Below are 24,148 nucleotides of genomic sequence, written 5' to 3'. Positions count from 1 at the left end.
AGCCTCCCTGTTCCTTGTCCCCTGACTGCCCCCTCCTGAGACCCTACCCCCTACCTGTACCCTGACTGCCCAAAACCTTATCCACACCCCCACCCCCAGACAGCCCCCCCAGAACTCCTGACCCATCCAACCCTCCCCCTGCTCCCTGTCTCTTGACTGCTCCCTCCAGAACACCGCTGCCCCTTCTCCGACCCCCTGGTCCCCTTACCGTGCTGCTCAGAACAGCATGTTGGGCTCCACGCGGAGCCTGACACGCTGCCGCTCTCCCCAGCGGAGTGCACAGCCCGGTCCCCGCCCCCGCAGAGCAGCGCACTGGGCGGCGGGCGGGCGGAGCAGGGGGAGGAGCTCCAGACTGCCGGAGGCCCGTTGCGAACGTCTGGCGATCTGCGAATGCGGGGAGGGGGAGGAGGGGAGTGATCTCAAGCAGCAGGGGAGAGGAGGGGGAAGCGGAGGAGGGGCTCTGGCTGCCGGAGCCCGGTGCGAGTGGCACGATCCGGCCGGCTGCCCCGTCAGCCGCGTGCACTCTGCATGGGGGGGGAAATCCGGACATTTACAAATCCCCCACGGACACTATTTTTAACTCAGAAAAGCCGGACATGTCCGGGAGAATCCGGACGAATGGTAACCCTAGTGGAGCATGTCCACATTAGCATAGTGGCTGCAGCATGCTTTGGAAAGGGTTTGCAAAGCATGGGGGGCAGAGCGTGTCAGCATGCTATCTTGTAAGTTCAGACAGTGGCAGGGGGAAACCTGACATCAGCCCCTACCCCCAGCCTCTCTCTTTCTCACACTCACAAATGCCTGCCTCTGCAGCAGGAGCATTCCACAGTAATGGTTTGCTTTGTGTCCCAGAGCAGATAAGCATGCTGACTGTCAGAAATGGAGCTTTGAAAGGGAATATCCGCATGCCTGCAGCCCAGTTCAAAACAATGACCAGAGTGGCCACTTGACTTCAAGGGATTATGGAACGTTTCCGGAGGCCAATCACAGCGCTGTAATGCAATACATCGTCCACACTGACACCCCAGAGCTCCAGCCAGGGCTCAGCAAGCTCTATGCTTCTCATGGAGGTGGATTACCAGGAGCGCTCCAGCCGCTCTAAGTGCCTTGCCAGTGTGGACACCTCAGGAGTTAGGGTGCCTGGGACTGATTTAATGTGCTCTAACTTGCAAGTGTAGCCAAGGCCTAAGACTTGTATCAAAAAGAGAAACTGGAATAGGAACACACTTTATCATAGAGAGTAACAAGAGTGTGGCCACTAGTATTCCAACCTTTCCTCATAGAGAATATATCTACTTGTGTCAGTAGACAGTGAAATAATGTTGTATTGATAACAGAGAGGAAATCCTCAGTTACGGTGGCCCCAGAAAACAACTGGAAAAGAAAAGAGGAAAAACCTAAAATGGAGCTAGTAATGGAGAAGTTTTAGGGAAGGTTCTGACCTCCAGTTGGCTGGCTGCTATTCATTTGACCCTTTTTCAGAACTGTAAAAGCTGGTTAGAGAGGGGAAGAAGTTATTGGATTAAGAGTTTGGAAGACGTACTTTGAGGATAGGAGGTTTTGGTAGAATGGGTAGCTAGGAGGTTGACATAAAACTATATGAAAATAAGTGTATCCTTGATGTATCAATTAATTTTCTGTGTTAGCAAACTAGATGGTATGCTTCTTGAAGTGTCTTAACCAATATCCAGGAGCCTGTCATGTAAATTCTTTACTTTTCTTATTAATAATAATTGCTTTAAAAATGTGTAAAATTCTGGATAATGCTTGCAATCAGATAAGTTTGAATTAGGTAAATGTTTGTTATAACATAACAGCAATATTCGAGTTTCCGTGCTCCCTCCACAGGAAAAGATGTTACTTTTTATTCAGATGTCTTTTACTTCCTGTCTGCTAGCTGCAAAATTGCAGCCTTTATGGAATAAGCTCAGAGACATTTACAGATACAGAAAAGTTGAAAATTCAGTACACATTTTGTGTATATATTTACCTATATGATGATTGGTTCTTATGGTGGTGTTTTGTTTTTAATAAATTATATTTACCATCTTAGAATAAATAAATCAAATGAATGATGGGAGACTGTGATATCTGCTTCATGAATAAGGAATTGTCCAGCATTAATCTTATGATCTATTTAATTGTCTTTCTCTCCTGGGTATTTATAGGGTGCCAGTTACTGTTGTATGTTAGTGTTAAACACTTGTTGTATGTAGGCATTATGTCTCTGAGTGTCTACCATCTCACATTCCTGTAGAGAGTGATTGCCTTTCTCTGCAGGAGGCTCTGTATTGGCGATGTTAGTGTTTGGAATGAATGTTTTATTAATATTTCCCTCTAGGATGAATCAGAGAGATATGGAATGGATCTGGAGTCTCTAAGGTAAGGTGGATTTCTGGATGACTATTTGACTCATTGCTGTAAAGGAATTCAAACCCTGAGCACAACAACTGCACAAATGGAGGAGTTGGGTCTCCCACAAACTTTATACACATTGATGATGTTCCCAACCCCAAAAGTATCTGTAGGGATTTTTTTCTCCCCCTCCCTTAAAATGCAGAGGAAGGGAAGATGTTGGAGCTGGCAGTTTTTCTTCTCTGTCTTACAGGCATATAAGTTGCTCGTCGTGTACACGACTAGGTAAGAAGGAAAAACTGCTTGCACTTCCATCTTCCCTGGGTGTTTGAGGAGTAGCGGAAAAGATTATTATTTTCCTGCTGCTCAGCTTTGTCTTCCTTGTGGTGGAGGGATGGAGAAATTCTTTTGCTGGTTCCCTCCATATTCTGAAATGAATAGAAATAGAAACTTCTGATTGTTCTGCCTTCCTGTAAGGTGGAATAGACACTCCTCTGTACACAGTTCCCACTGTAGGTGGAGGAAACCTTTGCTTCTTCCCAACCCTGCTTCTTCCCTAGCCTGGTGGCGTAGGAGCTGCATGTGAAGAAGCCCTTCATGGTTAGCCAAGATCAGAGGAATAAGAGGACTCATGAGAGAATAATCATCCAAGTCATTAAGGGGAGAATACAGGAGTATGGAGTGGGGGAAAGAGCAGCTGTGGGCAAAATGAGAAACTAGAACATTTAGGGTAAGACACTCATTATTGGGGAGAGAGAGTGAGGCGGGGAAGTGGTGGACATGAGGAATGAAGGAGAAAAATGTTTAACAGAAAAAAGATATTTAAAGTGGAATACAGAAAGATCAGAGGGAAGGAATAGAAATTACCAAAACAGGTGTAGCAGATACCTTTTACAGTCCACTTTAGCGTATGAATGAAGAATGGAAAGAGAAGGAAGAACAAAAACAAGGGAGCCCTATCAAGCAGCAGTTTTTGATTGAAAAGTTGATGTCAAGATGCTAGAAAGAAAACATGAATGTTGAATTATATAGGAGATATTAGGGTACTGTACAGACAGGGCCGGCTCCAGGCACCAGCCGAGCAAGCTGGTGCTTGGGGCAGCAGACCGAACGAGGCGGCATTCCACCCAATCCTAGGGCGGCACGGCCGCTTTTTAAATTTTTGTTCCGCTCCGGCTGCCCTGTAGGGGGCGGCGGCGTGGAGGACGGGAGCGCCCTGCAGCAAGCCCGGCAGGGCAGTCCTCGTCCTTCCGTCCCCGCCGACCGGAGCGGAGCCCTCCCGGCAGGCGGCGCAGCGCGGTGGGAGGGGCCGCGTGGCAGAGCCCCACAGTAGCCCTGGCCGCCCCCCTTCTCTCTCCCCCCTGCTAGCCGGTCCACCTGCGCTCCGGCCGCGCCGCAGGTGTGGTTTTTTTGTTTTGGTTTTTTTTTTGGTTTTTGCCTGGGGCAGCCAAAAAGCCAGAGCCAGCCCTGTGTACAGAACTGTGTAGGCCAAAGAAGTGATGGGGGCTTTGCAGTTCAGGTAGGAGGGGGCATGGGAACCCACTGCTCCTATGTGTAAGGAAACAGGGACATTTTTTGTCCAGTAAAATATGTTTTAGAAGTTGTTGCAGTGGTGACTGCACTTTTTAATGTGTATTTTTCCTTGTTTTATATCTGTTTGTGGTCTGTGTCAGAGATGGCAACTGAGGGATCGGAACTGAGCATATTCTTTTGTGGCCTAGTGTGCCATTTGTGTGAGTAGTTTTTAATCAAATGTAACCTGCTGCTGGCTTGGTCTGCATTCCAGATAAAACCGGTTTACTTTTTCAAGCATATGTTCTTTCTTGTTTTGAAATGCCCTGGAATCTTTGAAAATGCAGGTTATTGCATCTTCTATGCCAGTATTTTCCAGGCAGGATCCTTATCCTTTTGTCCATATTTTATTTTTTTTCCTACATCAAACAAAATCTTAGTACTTCAGACCCGCCCTTACACATTTTTTAGTATGGTTGCAGATATGCTTCCACTCACCTCCGTATTACTCAGGAAGCAGGGTAAAAAATTTTGAAAGTACCTAAGTTCTATTGAAAGTTTATTGGACTGAGGCTCCTAAATTGCTTAGATATATTTTTGAAAATTTTGCCCATAGGGCAGCGAGGTGGCTTCTCCATCTGAAGGTATTAGAACTAGTATCAAAGTCTACTTTTCCTCTCACTTACAAATTGATCATCCGGAGCAGATTTTTTTAGAGGTATAAAAAGAGGTGTCTGTTGCCTGTCTCTCATTCTCATGACATACCGCAAGCCAGACAGGCCAGGAAAATAGTGCTTTCTGTCACTCTTTTCCACTTTTTCTAGGCAGGCAAACCATGTTTTGAAAGAAATCCAATCTCTTAAAGAGCAGGTAGATAAGCTACAGACAGAGCTTCATGCTCTGAGACAAGGTACAAAGGAGATCACCCAGCGTGCTATCAGTGAAGCCCTGAAAGGGAGTGAGATCAAAGGTGTTACAACATGGGTAAGGACATTGCAGGATTTTGTAAGTAGAGATTTCTAGCTTTCTTTGTATCTACCATAGTTCCTTATCACACTTTTTTTTTATACTTCGCTGACATATGTAGTGTAACAGTCTTGGGAATCCAGGAACAAATGTTCACCCACAATAAAAAATTTCTCTTTGGAGACTTTTTTTGCGGGGTAGCTGGAAGGGTGGGATAACATAGGTAGGAATTTCTGTCACCCTAACCATCAATAGAATGCCATCACCTCCTGAACAAGATGTACAGTACACTACATTAGACATTTGAAGGAACAATAGTCTAAGCTACAGTATTCATTTTTCACCTTTACACCAAGAGAATGATCTGGTGGAAAATTCATAAGGAGAACCTGCAACCCAGTCTCCTGAGTCACTTCTGGTACCCTTGGGCTCTCTTTGCTCCCTGTCAGTGTCGCCCATGGGAGACCTGGCTGCTGCCAAGGCTTCCCCCAGCCTCTCCCCAGAGAAACTCTATTTCACAGGGCTTGCAGAGGATATTATGATATGTCCTCCTAGCCTTCCACAGTCTGTCCCACAGGTCTGTGCAGGGGATCCTCCACACAAGTAATATTGTCTAGAGAATCTGTCTCTTCATCTGCAACAGCTGGTCTTTGAGGTAGAAGTGACTAGTGTGGTAAGGGTTTCCCAAGGGGAATCTTGTTGGCAGTATGCGCTCAGTGTTCTTGAGGACAGAGTATATCAAACATCTTTGCTCTTTTGAGTTTTGTTCTATTTCTTGGAAGTTATAGGAACTTAACCAATTAATGTGATCACTCACTTTTATGAACTACTTGGTAGGTAGTGATTAAATTGCACATATATAAGGGGTCATTTAATAATGATACTAAGGGTCATTATATAGGTAGTTACCACTATTCTGACATAGTATAACAACTGCCTAGAAGGAGGGCTACACACACTCTCCTACAAAGGTGGCCATTGCCAAAATTATAGAACAAGGTGAACACAATAGTTTTCTGACACTTTGGTTGAGATTCCAGGTGGTTTTCAGAACCTCTAACAAGTGGTCTCTAATTCAAGAGATAATACATGCACTTGATACCAGGGCTCCACACCCAGCCTGTTAGGGTATGTCTACAATTTGAGCTGGGGGTGTAATTTCCAGTGCAAGAAGACATGCCTGTACTAGCTGTGATCAAGCTAGTGAGTTAAATATAGAGTATAGCCACAGTGGGGCGAGCAGCAGGAGGGGCTAGCCACCCAAAGTACATACCTAGCATTTTAGCTGTCGCAAGTACATACCCATCCATCTCCTTGTGCCACCACAACTACACTTTATTTTTAGAGCACTAGCAACATCTGCACTGGGGGAGTTAGGGATTTTTTTATACCCGTCACTGCCGTGGCTATGTCAACCTCAATTTTAAGTGTAGACCAGACCTTAGTCTAACATAATGGTTACTTCATGATTGTTTTACACATACTTCGGATTGTAGGTGAACTGGTGTGTGTACTACTTGCAAACTCCTTTCCCCTCTAACAGTTCTTACCTTTTATATTCCTTCACAGACTGTTAAAAGGATGCTGAATAAAATGCTTGAAAAGTTGGATGAAGACCAAGTCCAGATGCCTGATTATGCCCTAAAATCAGCAGGTATTATTATTATTATTCCCAATTAGAATCTGGGTCTTCACGGTGTTATGCACTGTAAAAAAACATATAAGAAGACACAGTCCCTGCCCCCAAAGAGCTTACAATCTAGTTTAAGACGATGTACAAATGAATGTCACCTACAATAGGAGGGAAGTGGAAGAGAGGACAAGGGTCACTGTATAAGAAGATTATGCATTTACATAGTCTGACAATGTTCCAAGCCTTTTTATAAAAATGAATGCTTATTTTAATATTGTTTTTATTCATCACTTCCTATCTTCAGTTTTATTACCCACTGCCAATTATCAATTTTGAATATTTTAATTAGCCACCATGGCCTGTTACTATAGAGAAGGACAGAATAAGTGAAAGAGAGACAAATACTGTTGCTAGAAATCAGTCAAAACCTGTGCTTGTTCAGGTCAAAGTATGGTAAGAGCTGACATTCTTATGGTATTACTGGTGAGAAAGCTATGCCAACATCTCTTCATGCCCATTTGAGAAGAGTATATGGAAGTAAGCATGTAGGGAAGAGAGAGCTATAAGAATTATGGCTGGTGTATGTTGACTGGGTCACATAAAAGAGTTGTTTGATAATGATTTTTTTTTCTGAGAGTCACATGCGATGATACATGTCCAGTTTGAAAGAGTCACTCATATAAATGATAATTGTATTACAGGGGCTTTGTTGTCTATACGTTACGTGTTGGGTGCTTAACTCCTGGTGTTGGTCATTAGATCCTCTGTATATTACACATTGTTAAGAATACCTGCTATATTAGAGAGGCAAAGTGGGTCCAACTTCTATTGGTGAGAGAGACAAGCTTTTGAGCTTACTTAAAGCTTTTCTTCAGGTCCAAGTAGTGCTATATGTGAGATATTATCTCATTACTGTATGAATATTTTAATTTCAGGTGCCAGCATTGTTCAGTCCAGAACTACCAGGAGCTACCGTCATAATAGAGGAAAATTCTTTTGGTTATCATTTCCAATGCTGGTTTTTGTAAAGTCTCCAGAAGTTATTCTTCAGGTAGAAATCAAAATAAAAGAAGTCTTGAGAGTTTCCTTTACCCTTTCCTCTCTTCCTTTTGGGTCTCCTTTTCCCACTACCATTCCCCATGTCTGCTTTCCCTGTTCTTCTCCCCATACTGGCCAAAGTTCAGGGAGGGATCGGTGGAGATAGAAAGACAGCCTATGCTACTGTACTTAACGGCATTTTTGCAGACAAACCCAGGTTGGCACGACACCACAAGTGAGGGAAAGAGAGAAATAAAAGCAACAGAGTTAAGAATTGGCACCTTGGAATAAACATGGTTCATAAGTGCGGGGGGAAAGGGCAGACCATGGTACTAGAGCTTTTATGAGTGGTGCAGCCAAAACAGTCCATCTGAATACTGCATCATGGAACTAGTATTTATCCTCAGAATTAAACAATACATTTTATATTTAATTTTTAATTAGACTCAAACCATATGAACTTTGTGATTATTTAAATATCATTGGTGTGTTTCAAGATAGATTCTAAGGTGCCAAAGGAATCCCTGGTTTCAGGGATTCCACTGATTTCAGTGGAATTATACCAGCAATACCATTAGCCACATGGTTGTCTAAACCAATAATCATTGTTTTGTGTTCTGGTTTTAGCCCAATAATTACCCTGGGGACTGCTGGCCTTTCCCAGGAAGTCAGGGTGAAACTGTCATCAGACTGGCTATGGAAATAATTCCAAGAGCGGTTACAATGGAGCACATTCCCAAGAAAATCTCCCCTACAGGAGAAATCTCCAGTGCTCCTAAGGACTTCGCTGTCTATGTAAGCATCTTTCTTAGCTTTTTATATAAGATTTCTAAGAAGGGGGGGGAGTAGTATGTGGGAAAATATAGGAAAAAAGCAAGTTCTGTATATTTCCTTCACACCTGCAACTCACTCCATATTGTAGGAAGGAAGAGAGCCATTCATATATATAACTATCAGCATAATTCTTGTTCCATTTATTCTTAAAAATGAGACTTTCCCATTCCTGCACAACCTGCCTTGTCTACATGCTACCTACAAGAGAAGTAATGTGGTTTAGGGGATTCTGCTCAGGGCTGGGTACTAGGAACTCCTGATTTCTAATCCTGGCTTTGCCATTAACTCACTCAACCTCTCACAATTTCCCCAACTATAAATGGGGATAGTATTTGCTTACCTATCTCACGGGACTATTGTGACTATAACTTAACCAAAACATGAAGTGGTAACCAGTAGGCCACAACTATCAGGCTTCTCCTGATATTTGTAACTTCCGAGATGTATTTGAAATAAATCCTTGGTTTATGAATGAGAGTTAGATATTTCAGGAGTATACCATCCATGTTTGGGTTTTTTGGATATCCTGTGACACCACCAGCCTGGTCAAACCTGGCTTTGGGAATGGACTTGTGCTACAAGGACCCTTATTTTATGGATTTAGCTCATCACTGTGCATCTGGGATATCATGTTATGCTTTTTGTTTTAACTGTCTGCATGAAGAGAAAACACATTTAAACCTGTTGTAATTGGGTTTCCACTGTCTTTTGTTTTCTCCATGCCTGTGTTTTTCTGCAGGGCCTAAAGGAGGAAGATGAGGAGCAAGGAACTTTCTTAGGAGAGTTCATATATAACTATGAAGGAGATTTATTTCAAACATTCCAATTGAAGGTACATTAAGGAAGAGGGGAAGTGCTTCCCAGCAGAAGTGATCTGGAGAAATAGCCCTGGGTGGAAAGGATTATAACTTAGTCTGTAGTTCTGTTAATGGTGGCTTTAAAACGAAGCATTTTTCTGCAGCGCTATTGCTAGAGTCTAATCTGCTGTGTTACCTGCAATGAATTTGGGTGATCTGCTCTTAGGCTGCATAAAAAGAAAACACATCACATACCGTCAGAATATTGGTCCATCAAATTAAACATTACTGATAATTGTAAGGAAATCTTTTTGTTGCAGATTACTGAAAATAAATCTGTTCTATTTAAATGCTTGTCTGTGTAGAAATTCTGTGCACAGACCTCACATAGATATCAATGGGATTTCTTCATGTGGTGCAGTCAACCTCTAAGTGAGGAGAACTTCATAGAGTTACTTTGCTTACTGAAGCAGGCTAGCCTTTTTTGTGGCTATGTCTCTATAATTACTATCTTAAAGTACAGTTAGTAGAGGTATAAGCATCTTCGTATCTTGTGAGCAATGATTTCACATGGCAGCAAAGAGTAAAATAGTGAACAAGTCACCCCTGCATGATGCTAATTGTTGATCAACAATGAGAGATACATAAAGTAAAAAATAATAGCTTTAATTTCTTTCCTTTCAGAATGAACTTTCTGAATTCATGAGGTATGTGAAACTGAAAGTGCTGAACAATTGGGGCCACCCAGAATATACCTGCATTTATCGATTCAGGGTACACGGAGATCTAAAACATACCCAGGAGTTCTTTGAACAGAGCCCAATACCTTAGGAACTCAAAATGGCAACAACACCAGCAAATTAAAAATGAAATTCTTAAGATCCACTCTGCTTCATCACCCAAGTGAAAGGGTGTCCATAGCAGACAAAAATAAAAATGCAAAGAAAAATATTTTTTGGCAAAATTGTTTTTAGTCTTCAAAATATTGCTGTATTTTATTCTATAGAAACAGTATGTATAGTGAATAAATAGCATTTGTCTAATATTTCCGAGATTGCCTAGGGTAGGAAATTTTGGATCAGAGTGAAGAGGTTTCTACAGGGTAGGATTGAACCTTATGTGCCCCTAGGCACAGCATTTTCTGCATCCCCCTCTTCTCTCCCCCCCTCCCCCCACCTACAGCTGACCTTTGTGTTTTCTCTTTTTAAAAAAAAATGAAACTTTTAACCCATGGTGTCCCTAGAACACTGGTGCCCCTAGGCATGTGCCTACTGTGCCTAATTGGAAATCCAGACCTGGGGTTCTAATGAGATAGAAATATGTTGGATGGATTTTTCTTCAAATCTAAGTTACTAACCAGAAAAAACGTAGTGGGTTTTTTTTTCCCTTAGAGATGGGCTCTTTGTATTTCCTATCAAAGCTTTCCCTTGTGTTCCATGTGGCACTCTTCTTTGCGTATCCTCTGTTGACCCACAGTATTGGCTGGGGGCTCCTGAATTCATAGACAGTGATTGAAACTCTCCAAGATCAATCTTCACCTACCCCTTAAACTCATGGTGGCAGTTTCTCAGCTAGTGTAAATTGTCCTAGATCCACTGACTTCACATTAACAACTTATACCAGCTGAGGATCTGCTCGAGGAATGCTATTTTTTCCTGGTGCATCTCCAATCTCCTCTCTCATTTTCACATAATTTCAATGGAAGTTAGGAGCCTAAATACTGTTGAGGATCTGGGCCTGTATGTTCCTGTTGGTGAGAAGAGAAGCTTATGTATTATATTCCCCAAGCTTTTTACCAAGACAAGACAGTTTGCCACTAAAATCCCATCAAGTCACACAGTTATTTTATGATGTATATGTACCCCTCTCCCTTTCTCTCTTCAGCTTCTCTCTGCCCTTTAGTTTTTGATTTATTAATTGGTTTTGTACAAATAGGATAGCTGGCATTCATCTCTCGAACATTTAATGCACTACCTCTGAGACATGCCATTTTCTATCCTCATAGGATTCATCCAACAATATTAATAACAACAGCATTGCAGCTTAGTTGCTAACTATCTGTGACACCAGACAGTAAGTTTAATAACAAGATCCAGGAGGCACCAGCACCAATCTTGTTACTTATTAATATCTTCCATATGCATTACTCCTGTATAATGTTTCCCAAAGTCTCTGATAGCTCCCAAAAATTCAGCCAATAACCAAACTAGCACAATGTAGTTTTATGGTCAAGTTAGGTATTGCAAATTTGACTGGATGTGTGGCTTGCACTTTTTTCTATCTTTGAATAACCTGATTCTGTGGCTAGAAAACTTGCTTCCATGGCAAACAAAGAGCATCTGCAATGTTTTCCAGATCATGGTAGGCCCCATCCTGCAAAATGCAGAGCACTTTCTGCATGGTGCATAAGAGTTGAGCAAACTGAACACATCATGGAACTGGCCCTCTTGTGATTCAGTTATTGATCCCTGCAGTTTTGCAGCTCTTAGTCCCGAGAAGTATTTACTTCTAGCTTGTTTTACTAAAAATAGCTATGGGGTTGTGAATAATACAGTTGACATAAAAGCAAAACAAAATAAATTTATCATTTCTCTTGTTTAATTGTTTTCATTTTTCATAATTAACACACAGAAATATAATACTAAACCAACCTAAGCATTAACCAAATAGAACAGAACCTGAAAAAGAACTTAAATTAACATGCATAGAGCAATCATCAAAATATTATTAGTAGAATCACAAAAGTAATCATAAAAAAGAGACAATGGCACTGCAAGATAATTCTACATATAAATGCAAAATTCTTTTAAAAAAAGAAGCTGTAAGAACAAAGAATGAGGAGAAAATCAAATCCAGTCAGAGGACTTGCATGCAGCACAAGTTACAGGGTATGTGGAAAGCAGACTTGAAGCTCACTTTCGCACTTCATTAATCCTGATGAAGCCGCTGTGAGGCCCTGTACCCATACGCCAATTTAGAACAGCCCAATGACCTTGCGGTTAGATGAAATCTTGGGCTTTGATGTTCCAGTCTCCCTGACTGACAGTTCCATTTTAAGACATGTGAGTTAGCTTGTTTCTTCAGAGTACCCAGCTCCTTCATGGTCCCTCTAACTGTCACTCATATGGGGAGAACACAACTCCATCAGGAACATCTATTGCAGTTCTTATATGACCCCCATTTCAGTGGTATCATTCACTATCTTTTATGGTAATGCAGTAGGGGGAGACATGGAGTCTGCCCCCAGAAGAGGGATTTGGTGGCAGTCAAGCTGATCCCTGGCTGCTGCTGAGGGGGCTACTTGGGATCTGATTAGTGCTACATGGGAGCAAACTCCAGAGAGGCCTCAGGGTTGGAGCCTGGATTTGGCCTGAGATGCTTTGGTTTATAACAGAGTTTGTCTCAGCATGTTCTAACAAGTTTTTGCCCAAATAATTTAAACACAGGCACGCAACTCATTTCATTTCTGATAAGGGTATACATGGTGTCTGTCAGAGTGGGCATTAATGCCTCATGGCCCTGCCTCCTCTCTGAGATATGATGCAAAGCTGCCATATACATGAATTTTTCACATGAAGTGAGTTGCTTAAATTATGCTACTCACAATTCCTGCCACTGGAAAATTCACACAGTTGTCATTGTTGATGGTTTATCATGTAAAAACCCACTGCTTTTATTGTGAGGCCAGACTGACACCAACATGCCTTGCCATTCCAATGAGTATTTGCCCCATTAGACTATTCCCTCCTAGTTGCTGGGAGGACATGCAGTGGTACATGTACTCTACTTACAAACACCTCTAGCTTCCCCCTCAGCTGCTCTCAGGTGGAAGATAGCCTTATTCCATCCACTACACCCACTGTTGCTTTCCAGGAGAGGAGCCTCTACCCTTCCTCCTCCCAACTGCACAGGGTAAAGGATTTTTCCTCTTTCTCTCCTCCCTCTCTCTTCACACTCTGAACTACCTGCCCAGATAGTTATGGGGAGGGAGAGGGTACAGGACCCCTAGTAAGCTCATTGGAGTAAGGACTGTCTTATTGTTCTGTGTTTGTACAGCACCTCGCACAATGGGATCCTGGTCCATGACTAGGATTCCTAGGTAGGTGCTATGATTACAAATAATACCTAATAACAGCAAAAAGAACAGGAGTACTTGTGGCACCTTAGAGACTAACAAATTTATTAGAGCATAAGCTTTCGTGGGCTACAACCCACTTCTTCGGATGCATATAGCATCCTATATGCATCCGAAGAAGTGGGTTGTAGCCCACGAAAGCTTATGCTCTAATAAATTTGTTAGTCTCTAAGGTGCCACAAGTACTCCTGTTCTTTTTGCAGATACAGACTAACACGGCTGCTACTCTGAAACCTAATAACAGCATTTTCAACAGCAGCAAGCTTGGATCCTGTGGCTTTAAGCACTGATTCCATATAGGGTTCCCCTTGTACCAAGAGTCAGAGCAACATAAACTCTTCTGTATTATAATACTGGGGTTTTATTAGTATGCATACTATGCTTGTCATCGGACTGTAACTGACTGTGAGCTCACCAGCCCCATCTAGTGTTCACATTAAATCATTTTGCTTCCCCTGCCCCTTAAGACAACTCCTTGCCAAACTTTAGTTCAGGGGTTCTCAGACTGGGGGTCAGGACCCCTCAGGGGGTCATGTGGTTATTACATGGGGCGTTGGGAGCTGTTAGCCTCCACCCCAAACCCTGCTTTGCATCCAGCATTTATAATGGGCTTAAATATATAAAAAAGTGTTTTTTTTAATTTATAAGGGGGGGGGAGGGGGCTGGTGTCGCACTCAGAGGCTTGCTATGTGAAAGGGGTCACCAGTAAAAAAAGTTTGAGAACTACTGCTTTAGTTCCTAAAAAATACTCAGTTCATTTCCCCCCCTTTTCCTCTGCTCCTTTTCACTCTCTTTTCCTAACCTTTCTTTAGGCCTGATTCCCCACATGGCAACACTAGTTTTACATCAATCTAACTCCTTGATTTCGATCAGTGTAACACTGGTGTAACGGAGTGGAGAGTCAAGCACAGGTCTAGTCTCTATTTTTTTTAACTGTTACCAATTTTCACTTTTTATTTTATTGTTTTATGCTTATTTCCCTTCTTTCATATTTTGAGCCATTTCTAACACTATGGTTGTTTTTTTTGTTTGTTTTTTTTTGCTCAACTCCTACCTTTTTTATCTGTGTAGTTTTTTGTTCTGTTAATATTTGATACCAACTTTTCTCTATTTCCTTTAGCTCTTCATTTTGTTTAAAGGAAAGAAGTAACATCATCACCACTTTTATGCAGCAAGGCACATGCAGTAGTGCATTGTGTGTGTGATCTGCTCTCTCGGAAACACCCCCTCTATGCTGCTGATACTGAGCTCGCGCTGGCACTGCTTTTACACCAGCTCAGCCTCATTGACCCCCAATGGAGTAACTCCGGACTGACACCCGAATCAGGCCCTTTGTTACACTCTCACCGGGTTAGGCGCACGCTGACGCTATACGAGGCAGCAGAGGTGGGAGGGGAAGAGAAGGGGAAGCGGAACTGGGTTGCCCTGGGCCGGGCTTCCCGGAGAGGTTGAGCTGGGGCGGGTTTATTTTGCTTCCAAATTCAGGGCGGCTGCCGCTATGCGGTTTCGGGCCAAGATCGTGGACGTCGCCTGCCTGAACCACTTCACCCGTGAGCGGGCTGGGCTGGGCTGGGGGTCTGCAGCAGCGGGGGTGGGAGGGACCCTAGGGGACGGGACGGGAGCCTGTCTGTGGGGAAAGGGGCAGAGTGAGCTGTGGCGGGGGCTGGGAGATGGAGTGGGAGGGAGATTACAAACCCTCATGCCCCCTGAGTTTTAAAATCTCGGTGATATGTGCCGCCAGATCCCCTAGCCTATCCCTGTCCCGCAAGGAGCCATGCACCCCCCATAGAGTGACACGCGTGAGGAGGGGAACCCGGGGCTGCTTTGCAAGCACAAGAACCATGGGCCTCATCTTCCTGGCTGCTGCTGTCCTGGTCATAGAGTGCTTTATATCCAAAGCGACTAAACTGGCTGGTTTAGAAGACAAATGTCAACCCCTGTTTACTGGGCAGTATAACACCTGGCCCTTGTATAGCACGTTGTATCCCAAAAGCCATTACCTAAGAAAGGTGTCACTGTCTTAATTTTACAAATGGGGAAACGGAGGCACAGAGCCCTGCAACAACTTGCCAGAACAGCTCAGTGGTAGATCTGAGAATATTTGTCCATGTGAGATATTTCCAGGGCATGTTGCACTGTAACATGTAGGCACAATTATACATAAATAAAACAAGAATTAAAAAAAAAAAGACCATTAGTCTGTGGCTTGTTCCTATGTTCCAACAATTGTGCTCTGTAATCTTCCACTTTTGTTTGTTTATGTGTTTGTTTACTATTTGTGGTAATGGTAGCACCTATGAACCCTAAACAAGTAGTCCTCTTGCAGAGCAGAATACAGAAAAAAAATAAAGAAGATAGCTCCTACCACAGATTTCTCACAGTTGAGATGTCAGACAGGATAGGAAATAGGTGACAAGACAAAAAATAATTATTTGCAGCATAGTTGTAGCTTTTTAGTCCCACAATATTCGAGAGACAAGGTGGGAGAAGTGATATCTTTTATTGGACCGACTTCTGTGGGTTAGAGACACAAGCTTTTGAACCACAGAGCTCTTGTGTGGCTTGAAAGATTGTTTTGCTCACCAACAGAAGTTGGTCCAACAAAAGATACTACCTTACCCACCTTGTCTCTCCAAACAAAATAATGATGGGTGCAGGGATAAACTAAAACAACAGAATTTAACAAAATATCGAAGTCTTGGGTTCCCACTTTCCATTGATTTATTTATTTTAATAATGTTCTTTCCAACTGAACTGCAAACCACAACCTTGCAAGCAAAGTTGTTTTGTCCTGTGCTAGAAGTTTTAGGAAGTCATTTATTGAAACTTTATCCCATAGGTGTGATCAATACAATTGCCAAACTAGCCAAGACGTGCACTCTACGCCTTACAGTGGACAAACTTTACTTCATCCTTACTGATAAAGTGGCAAATGGAGGGGTCAGCATGTGGTGTGAGTTAAGTCAGGTACGTGCCAGAGAAATAGGCTGATACTGCATAATTAACAGTATATGAAACATCTCTCAATGTCTTTAAAACTAAGGTGGCTGTTCTAAAGGTTTAAGAGGGACTTCAGTGGTGTATAGACTTTTGCAGGAATGTATTTCACCAGCAATCAAAAAAGCTAACAATGTGAGGAACCATTAGGAAAGGGATAGTTAATAAAGACAGAAAATATCATAATACCACTATATAAGTCCATTGTATGCCCACATCTTGAATACTGTGTGCAGTTCTGGTTGCCCCAACTCAAAAAAGATCTATTAGAATTGGAAAAGGTACAGAGAAGGGCAACAGAAATGATTAGGAATATGGAACAGCTTCTATATGAGGAGAGATTAAATAGACCGAGACTGTTCAACTTACACAATGTGCAAGCAACCTGTGAAACTCATTGCCATGGGATGTTGTGAAGGCCTAAATCATAACTGGGTTCAAAACCAAATTTGATGAGTTCATGGAGGATAGATCTGTCAATTGCTATTAGCCAAGATGATCAGGGACACAGCCCCCATGCTCTGAGTGGCTCTAAACCTCTGACTGCCAGATGGTGGGACTGGACGATAGGGGATGGATCAGTAGATAAATTGCCCTGTTCTGTTTATTCTCACTGAAGCATCTGTAACTTGGCCACTGATGGTAAACAGGATACTGAGCTAGATGGACCATTAGTCTGACCCACTCTGGCCCTCCTTATGTTCTTAATTTCCCCATAGAGAATGTGTCTTCATATGGCTGAACTTTTCTGTTTCTAGGGTGACTTTCACATATATTTTGGCTCAGATTTTGTGTGTAGTGGCACAAGTGATAAGAATGTTTTAACCTCTCTTTTTATTAATGGGAGGTGGCATGTAAAAGTCTGAAGTTAATACGTTAAGCACTGAATTTGCATGGGGTCCACACAGCTGGACCTTTATGCCTGCAGAGTCTGTTTTGTAACATACAGAACACACAAAGCAGAGGGAAGTTTCAACCTGTAGACAGTCAGTTCTGAATATATGGTACAATACTTTAATTCTGCTTACTGTGACTTGCTGTATTTTAAATTTAAACAATTTTTCCTATCATTTCTCCCCTCTGTTTTTGTTTTTTTTTTTTAAAGGGGAACTTCTTTGATGAATTCCAGATGGAAGGAGTAGCAGCAGAACACAATGAAATTTATTTGGAGCTGACACCAGAAAACCTATCAAGAGCTTTAAAAACAGCCCAGAATGCCAAGATGGTGAAAATCAAATTGACTAACAAGCACTGCCCCTGTCTCACAGTAGCTGTGGAACTGGTAAGAGCAGAAATGCTTTTTAAGTGCCCTTGGGAACAATGTAGTAAATATTGTGCTGTTCCCTAAATCTAATAGCTGATTTTAAATTCCTATATCTCCTTTCCTGGAATAGTCTGAAATGCTGCTGGGAAAAGAATCTAATTTAACTATACTGATAGGGGCATGCCTTCTTTTATGCTTGGAAAGCACCTAGTAGAATGTGGATGATACTAGCCAGGAAGGGAAAGGGAGAATAAAATATTACAGAATGAGTTACAACAAGGCAATGGCAAATGCTTCCATTCTTCTTTCCATCCACTGGGCCAGGTTTTACCCTGATATATACCTCTTGCATTCCTATTGAAATCAGTAGGTTACGTAAGGTAAAAGGGCAAAACTGTGGCTTTTTTAGTTTTGTTTTCTTTTAATTTAGATCTGCCCCATTGAGGATTTTAATATTACATTATATTGCTGTAACACCATTCACTAGCAGATCCTAAGTTGTTTTACAAACATTAATTAATTTAGCCTTGCAAAATCCCTTTGAGGAAGGGAAGTATAATTATGCCCATTTTCTGGCACAGAAATCTTAAGTGTTTTGTCCAGGGCACATCACAAATACCTGGTAGAGACAGGATTAGAAACCTGGTCTCCCTGACTATTAATCCTGCTCCTTAACCACAAGAACTTTTATTTTTCTCTCTCAAGCCCTCGTTATCAAGCAGTAGTCGCATTGTGACACATGACATTCCAGTGGGAGTTATTCCCAGAAGACTGTGGAATGATTTCCGAGAGCCCAGTGTACCAGACTTTGATGTAAGCAACCTTTTTTTTTAAGTCTCTATTGAATGCACAGGATTGGGGTGAAACACTATAAACTGTGTTTGTTGTTATATATATTTTAAAGTTTAATATTATTTTTTCCCCCGCTTGAAAAGGTAGCCCAATTATTGTCATTATGAGGTGTGTAGATCACAGATATCATTATAGATGTTTCTTTTTCTGGATACAAGAGACCACATAACTTTTGGCAGAGCTATCATCAGATTATTTGCGTTTTTTACTCTTCAGTAAGCAGCCCAGGTACGTTATTTTGTATGACTGTATTCTTATAAGGTACAGATCCTTTTGTCATGAGCTCTACAGCTATGTACGAAAAAGACCTCTGCTCTAAAGAGAATACATTTTACATATAGTTTAAACTGCTCTAAAGAGAATACATTTTGTATGTAGTTTGTGTCTATCTGCTCACCATGTCTACTACACTAGATGTACAAAACCTTTCATAAACAAGAGGAAACTAATGGAGTTTTGAATTCATGTGGCTTGTAAATAACTGGGATGAATTGTGTTCTGTTTCACCAATGTAACGCCACAGTAACTCCACTGAATAATTAAGTTACTTTGAGTTTAATAGGCGCAGAATTTTTTTCCCCTTCAGCTCTAGATGTTTCTTGTTATAACAAAGCCCTCCCCTCCTGAGTTCATAGGAATGCTTATCACTGAGGAACAGAAACTCTGATACATATTTTGGAAAGTTGTTTGGGCTAGACCTTCTGCTGTTGACACATAACACAGATTAGGAACATAAGGGGAAAAGAGTATATAATAATTGCTCCTTCTCAAGTGTTGTGAACTGCTGGGAGGGCAGCATGCTGGTCTGAATGAACCAATGATGTGATCTGGTAAGGGAAGTGTTCTGTTCCTTGGTAGTTCAGTGATTTATTTCAATTCTGTTGTGCACCCCTTGCTGAATATTCATTCGATAAATACAGAAGTATCCCATCCCATCTATTTCACTTTGTGAAATATTATATCACAGTGCTGTGTATTTTATTTTTAAATGCAGTTGATGTGATTTTTGTAGGTCAGTATTTACTTACCAGTGCTGAAGACCATGAAGAGTGTTGTGGAAAGAATGAAAAATCTCAGCAATTGCATTGTAAGTTAAGTTATATCTCTCCTAATGCCTTGAAAAAGGGACCAATTGCATCCCTTACATAGAATATTTCCTTCTCACTTTGTGTAGTGATCCCTTGTTAGATCTTGCAAGCTAAGCATGCTTGGGCCAGGTTAGTACTTCTGTGGGAAACCCTCAAAGAACATCCAAGTGCTGCAGAAAGTGATGGGATTCAGTGTTATTGTTATTTTACAGGGCCTAAAAGTACACTGTGCGCTTCACGGTAGGTAGTACTTTTCCTTCTGAATCAGTACTGAATCATTGCTTCAGTGTGATGTTAGAGAGAAATGTGATGCCACAGATACTGTCTTTCAGCTGAGATGTAAAATTGAGTTCCTACTTGGGTTGTAAGAGAAAACAGGTTAATGCTGTTTTATTGATCAAATTACAACCAGAGCCCCTCATCCTGCAAATCCTGATGCATATGCTTAAATGTATGAATGTATGTAGTCTCATTGATTTCAATGGGAATATTCATTGGCACAAAGCTAAACATATGTCTGTGTTTCCAGAATTGGGGGCCTAGGATTTACCTTTCAACCTGTCTAAGTTCTCTTATTAGCATTTCAGCTATAAATTGCAATCTTCATTTCTTAACCGAAATGGTTGGCTAGCATTGCTGAGCGCTGTTAAAGGTCTGTCACATTCCATACTAGGAATAGCAGCATATCAGTGTTGGATGAAATGATCCTTGTATGTCCATTACTTTCCACTCAGGAATGTTGTGTGCCTTAAGTATTGCTTGTTTTTAAAGTACTTTGAAATCCTTGGAGGGAAAGTGCTCTAGAATTGCGTAACATTAGAAACAGTATTATTAGCAGAGTTTGCGTTACAGAAAATTTTTAGTTCTATGGGATAACAAGAATTATTTTGATTACAGTGGTAGGAGCTCATCACTTCAGTCATTCAGATGATATCTAGGCACAAAACTCATCGTTGCTGAAAATTTTCTCATGTAGTCTTTCACTTTCAAAAGGATAAACATATCTAGAATTATCCTCTTTACAACTCTCTTGGGCAGGGTTATCTTTTTTTTTGTCTGTAAAAGTGTGATCAGCATTGTGAGAAGGATCCATGCAATGACATAAATTTTTCAGAAGCTCTGTAAAGTTACAGTCGTCCATCACCTTTTATCCCAAAGGGTCTCACATTATATTGAAAACTGGTCCTGATAATACCCACATTAGAGTAAATGGCAACACTCCATCTGCTTAAATGGTGACGAATCAGTCCTTGCATGCACGAGATAGGGATCATTTCATTCACTACTGACTTGCAGCCACCTTTCCCTTTCATTTTTCTAAGGTGGTATCTAGGAACCAAACACAACAGTTGTGACCTCTAAAAATATTGGAGAGTGAATGAATTTTTCTGCTACTACACAATGCCAGCTCCTCCCACCCCACCGCACCCCACCCCGCTTTTCTTTCTCTTCTCCTCTCTAATCCCCATCAGATGTTAGTCTTGGTAAAGATAGGTATTGGGTGAAACCTTAAGAAAACCCAAATCTAGACTAAATTTTTCAAAAACACTTAAATTCCATTTTTGAAAATGGGACTTAGGAACTTAGATTATGCCTCACTGAAAGTCTATTGGATTTAGGCTCTTCAGTGCATAAGTCACTTTTGAAAATTAGATTTAAGCTCCTAAATCATGTAGGCACCTTTTGAAAAGTTTACCCCTTGTATTTTATCAGACTATAGTCAGGTTTGAGTTATGTCTGACCACCCCTGCTAAGGAGTTCAGTTTTACATTATTTATCTCCTGCTGCATTGTCCCTTTGGAGCATAGCTGTTGCAGAGAGTGAGACACTGCGAAATAGCTGCAAGGTTTTAGACCTTGCCTTGCCGACTAGGGGTTTGAACTCATTTCAGAAGCAAGGAGAGAGTTTGTGGAGAGTGTAGTATTATCAGTGTGATGTGCTCATATTGGTCTTGGTGCTTTTGAGGTAGGCTGATGCAAACGCTACGAGTTGTACATTTACATTTAATTTAATTATTTTCAGAGTGAAAATGTGATTGACAAATGACTTACTTGCATTGTAGGTGCTTGAAGCAAATTTAAACGGAGAAATGAACTTGAAAATAGAAACCGATTTAGTGTCGGTTACAACCCATTTTAAAGGTCTTGGAAATCCTCCATGGGGTAAGTCTCCTGCTTTGCCCCATCCAGATGTCTGTTTTATCTTACTGCGTTGGTTTTGGTACTGATAAACATAACTCTAAGGGCTGATCTTGTTAATACCTGGGGAAATTCACTCTTCAGAATGTTTTAACTATTAACATGTAGTCAACACATTTTAAATTCAAATAAAATAGATGTTGGCAATTTTTTTTTTTTTTTTTACAGTTTTAGTTTTTGGAGCATTTGAGTTTTAATAAAGTAGTGAAAAGATTGCAGTTATTAATTTTGTAAGAGAAAAGGGATTTAAAATCATAACCAATTTACATATAAACTAGTACATACTAACTAGAGCTGATTCTCATCTTGTGAGTGTACTTTTGATACAAAATCCTCTTTTATATCATTTTAGTATCAGAGGATGGTTCGCAAAATTCTACTCAAGACAGAGATCCGGAAAGCATGGCTGAGGCACGCATAGACATTCGGAAGCTCCTGCAGCTACTTGCTGGGCAACAAGTAAATCCCACGAAAGCCTTGTGCAGTAAGTTCAATGGCTCTGACTTCAAGAGAAATTTATTCAGACTGCCATTTTCAGCTTTTAGGTGGCCAGCTGGAGACCTCTTAGAAGGGCCTAATTTTCAGAAAGTGCTGAGAGTCCAGCTTCTGCAATATCAGACCTTTTTCAAGTGTCTGAAATTGGCATCCAAAATCACTAGTCATTTCTGAAAATTTAGTCACGTAAATTTGAGCTGTCAAAGTTATGCAGATGGTGTGCCATTGGAAAGTCCAATCCTGCCCCATTGCAAAATTCTCAAATCTCTAGAAAATAACCTAGGTATCCTGGCTACCCTTTCTTTTCTCAAGTGGTTTTCCAGTGTGTTCAAGGCTGTTTTTCTAAGTCTATTTAAGTGTATGATGTATGCTATCAATGTACACAGTCACTGCTCTTGTATGTTGAGACCTAAATGTGTATTACAGCCACAGGCAGATAGAAATGGCGCGTAGGATTTTGTATCACATTCAATACAAGTTTAGACCCTGCTGAGAGGAGGATCCTGGATCACTGCTGCATTATGCTGAAGCGGGCTTTTCCTCTGAAGATGACAGAGCTTCTGCCTCTCCTATATAGAAGTTCCACTGTGTTACATATTTGTGCCAGCCTTCCAATTGGCTTTATGATGTCTCTTTTACAGATATTGTGAGCAAAAGGATTGTTCACTTCATTTTGCTTCATGAGGAGGTTTCCCTTCAGTACTTCATTCCAGCACTTGCATGAATACTCTTCTACAGCTCAGCAGTTCTGCCATCTGAGGCCTTGTCTACAAACAGTGAAACAAGCATAAAGAGTGGGGATTTTGTGCATCGATGGGCTCTTGGTCTATAATATTTAAATAAGTTGTTATATATTTTATATTATATATATTTATAGAATTATTGTAAGAACTTGATTCCCAAGGATATTATATTTTTGTGTTGATTATATATTGGATTAAAGTGAAAATATACGGAAAGCTGGCCTCTAGTGTCGTGGGCAGGGAAATTGTAGAAGCTCCTACACAGTGCTGTTCACTCCATTCAGTAACTGAGCAAGTAGGTGAGTGAAGATGCTGTAACATGAATGTCTCTTCAACATGTCATAGGCAGGCATAAACACAAGTTCAGCTCAAAGCACTTGGGGTTTCTTTAGATGAGGCAGCAACGTGGGAATATCAAAGAGAGCTTCTTGGGGGATCAGGGTAAACACTCTGAAATAAACTCCCCTGGGAATTAAGGGCCATCGCAAGCCTCACCACCTTCCACTCCATAGGCAAGGTGCATTTATTTGATCTTGCCTTTTACTATAAACATAGCTGTGTGTATATAAAAATTGCAAAAGATATTGGACACACTTCTGCTGGGGAGGAGAAGAGAATAAATGAGACAGATGCCGGTCAGATGGCTTAATGGACTCCCAGAAGGCCAGCACATCCTGCGCCGCTTCCCACAGCCCCCATTGGCCTGGAGTGGCGAACCGCGGCCAGTGGGAGCCGCAATCAGCCGAACCTGTGGACGCGGCAGGTAAACAAAGTGGGCCGGCCCGCCAAGGGTTTTCCCTGAACAAGCTGTGGACCGGCTTTGAGAACCACTGATTTAGAGGGATGTCAGCATCCTAAGGCAGTTGTGAGTAACCTGCAGCTCGCGGGCCGCATGCAGCCCCTCAGGGTAATCCACTGGCAGGCCGCCAGACCATTTGTTTACATTTGTACGGCCACCTGCAGCTCTCGGCTGCGCCCATGCCACTTCCCGCAGCTCCCATTGGCTGGGAATGGCAAAACACGGTCACTGGGAGCTGCGGGCGGCCGTGCAAATGTAAACAAACGGTCCCGTGGCCCGCCAGCGGATTACCCTGACGGGCCACAGGTTGCCCACCACTGTCCTAAGGAGTCATTGCCTGCAATACAACCAGATGTGCCTGCTACATCTCTGTAACAGTCTACCTACAAGTCTGGACTGATCTCTTGGACAGAGGAAGGAGGTAGGTGGTGTTTTTTGTGGA

At 41.8% G+C, this 24,148-nt stretch overlaps 2 protein-coding genes across 2 annotated transcripts in view; both read left to right on the top strand.

Annotated features, from left to right (window-relative positions):
- The window catches only part of LOC112117084 (SUN domain-containing protein 3), a 19,537-nt gene extending 9,571 nt beyond the window's left edge, over positions 1-9,966 (top strand). Inside the window, exons 6-12 of the mRNA XM_026654015.1 lie at positions 2,342-2,382; positions 4,692-4,851; positions 6,403-6,487; positions 7,402-7,517; positions 8,132-8,299; positions 9,078-9,170; positions 9,820-9,966. Coding sequence (XP_026509800.1) covers positions 2,342-2,382; positions 4,692-4,851; positions 6,403-6,487; positions 7,402-7,517; positions 8,132-8,299; positions 9,078-9,170; positions 9,820-9,966 — 810 coding nt within the window. The remainder of the gene's footprint in view (positions 1-2,341; positions 2,383-4,691; positions 4,852-6,402; positions 6,488-7,401; positions 7,518-8,131; positions 8,300-9,077; positions 9,171-9,819) is intronic.
- Positions 9,967-14,768: 4,802 nt separating this feature from the next.
- On the top strand, positions 14,769-23,101 carry LOC113407006 (checkpoint protein HUS1-like). The gene is made up of 8 exons (XM_026654046.1): positions 14,769-14,820; positions 16,110-16,237; positions 17,373-17,549; positions 18,237-18,344; positions 19,396-19,470; positions 21,534-21,633; positions 22,022-22,153; positions 22,806-23,101. The coding sequence occupies exons 1-8, from the start codon at positions 14,769-14,771 to the stop codon at positions 22,886-22,888; spliced, it is 855 nt and encodes a 284-aa protein (XP_026509831.1). The 3' UTR covers positions 22,889-23,101.
- Positions 23,102-24,148: the final 1,047 nt, after the last annotated feature.

The sequence above is a fragment of the Terrapene carolina genome, unplaced genomic scaffold (assembly GCF_002925995.2).
Source record: "Terrapene carolina triunguis isolate 2854851 unplaced genomic scaffold, T_m_triunguis-2.0 Scaffold179, whole genome shotgun sequence".
NCBI classification, from domain to species: domain Eukaryota; kingdom Metazoa; phylum Chordata; order Testudines; family Emydidae; genus Terrapene; species Terrapene triunguis.
The sequence above is the reverse complement of the archived record's forward strand: the minus strand, read 5'-3'. Positions and strand labels throughout refer to the sequence as shown.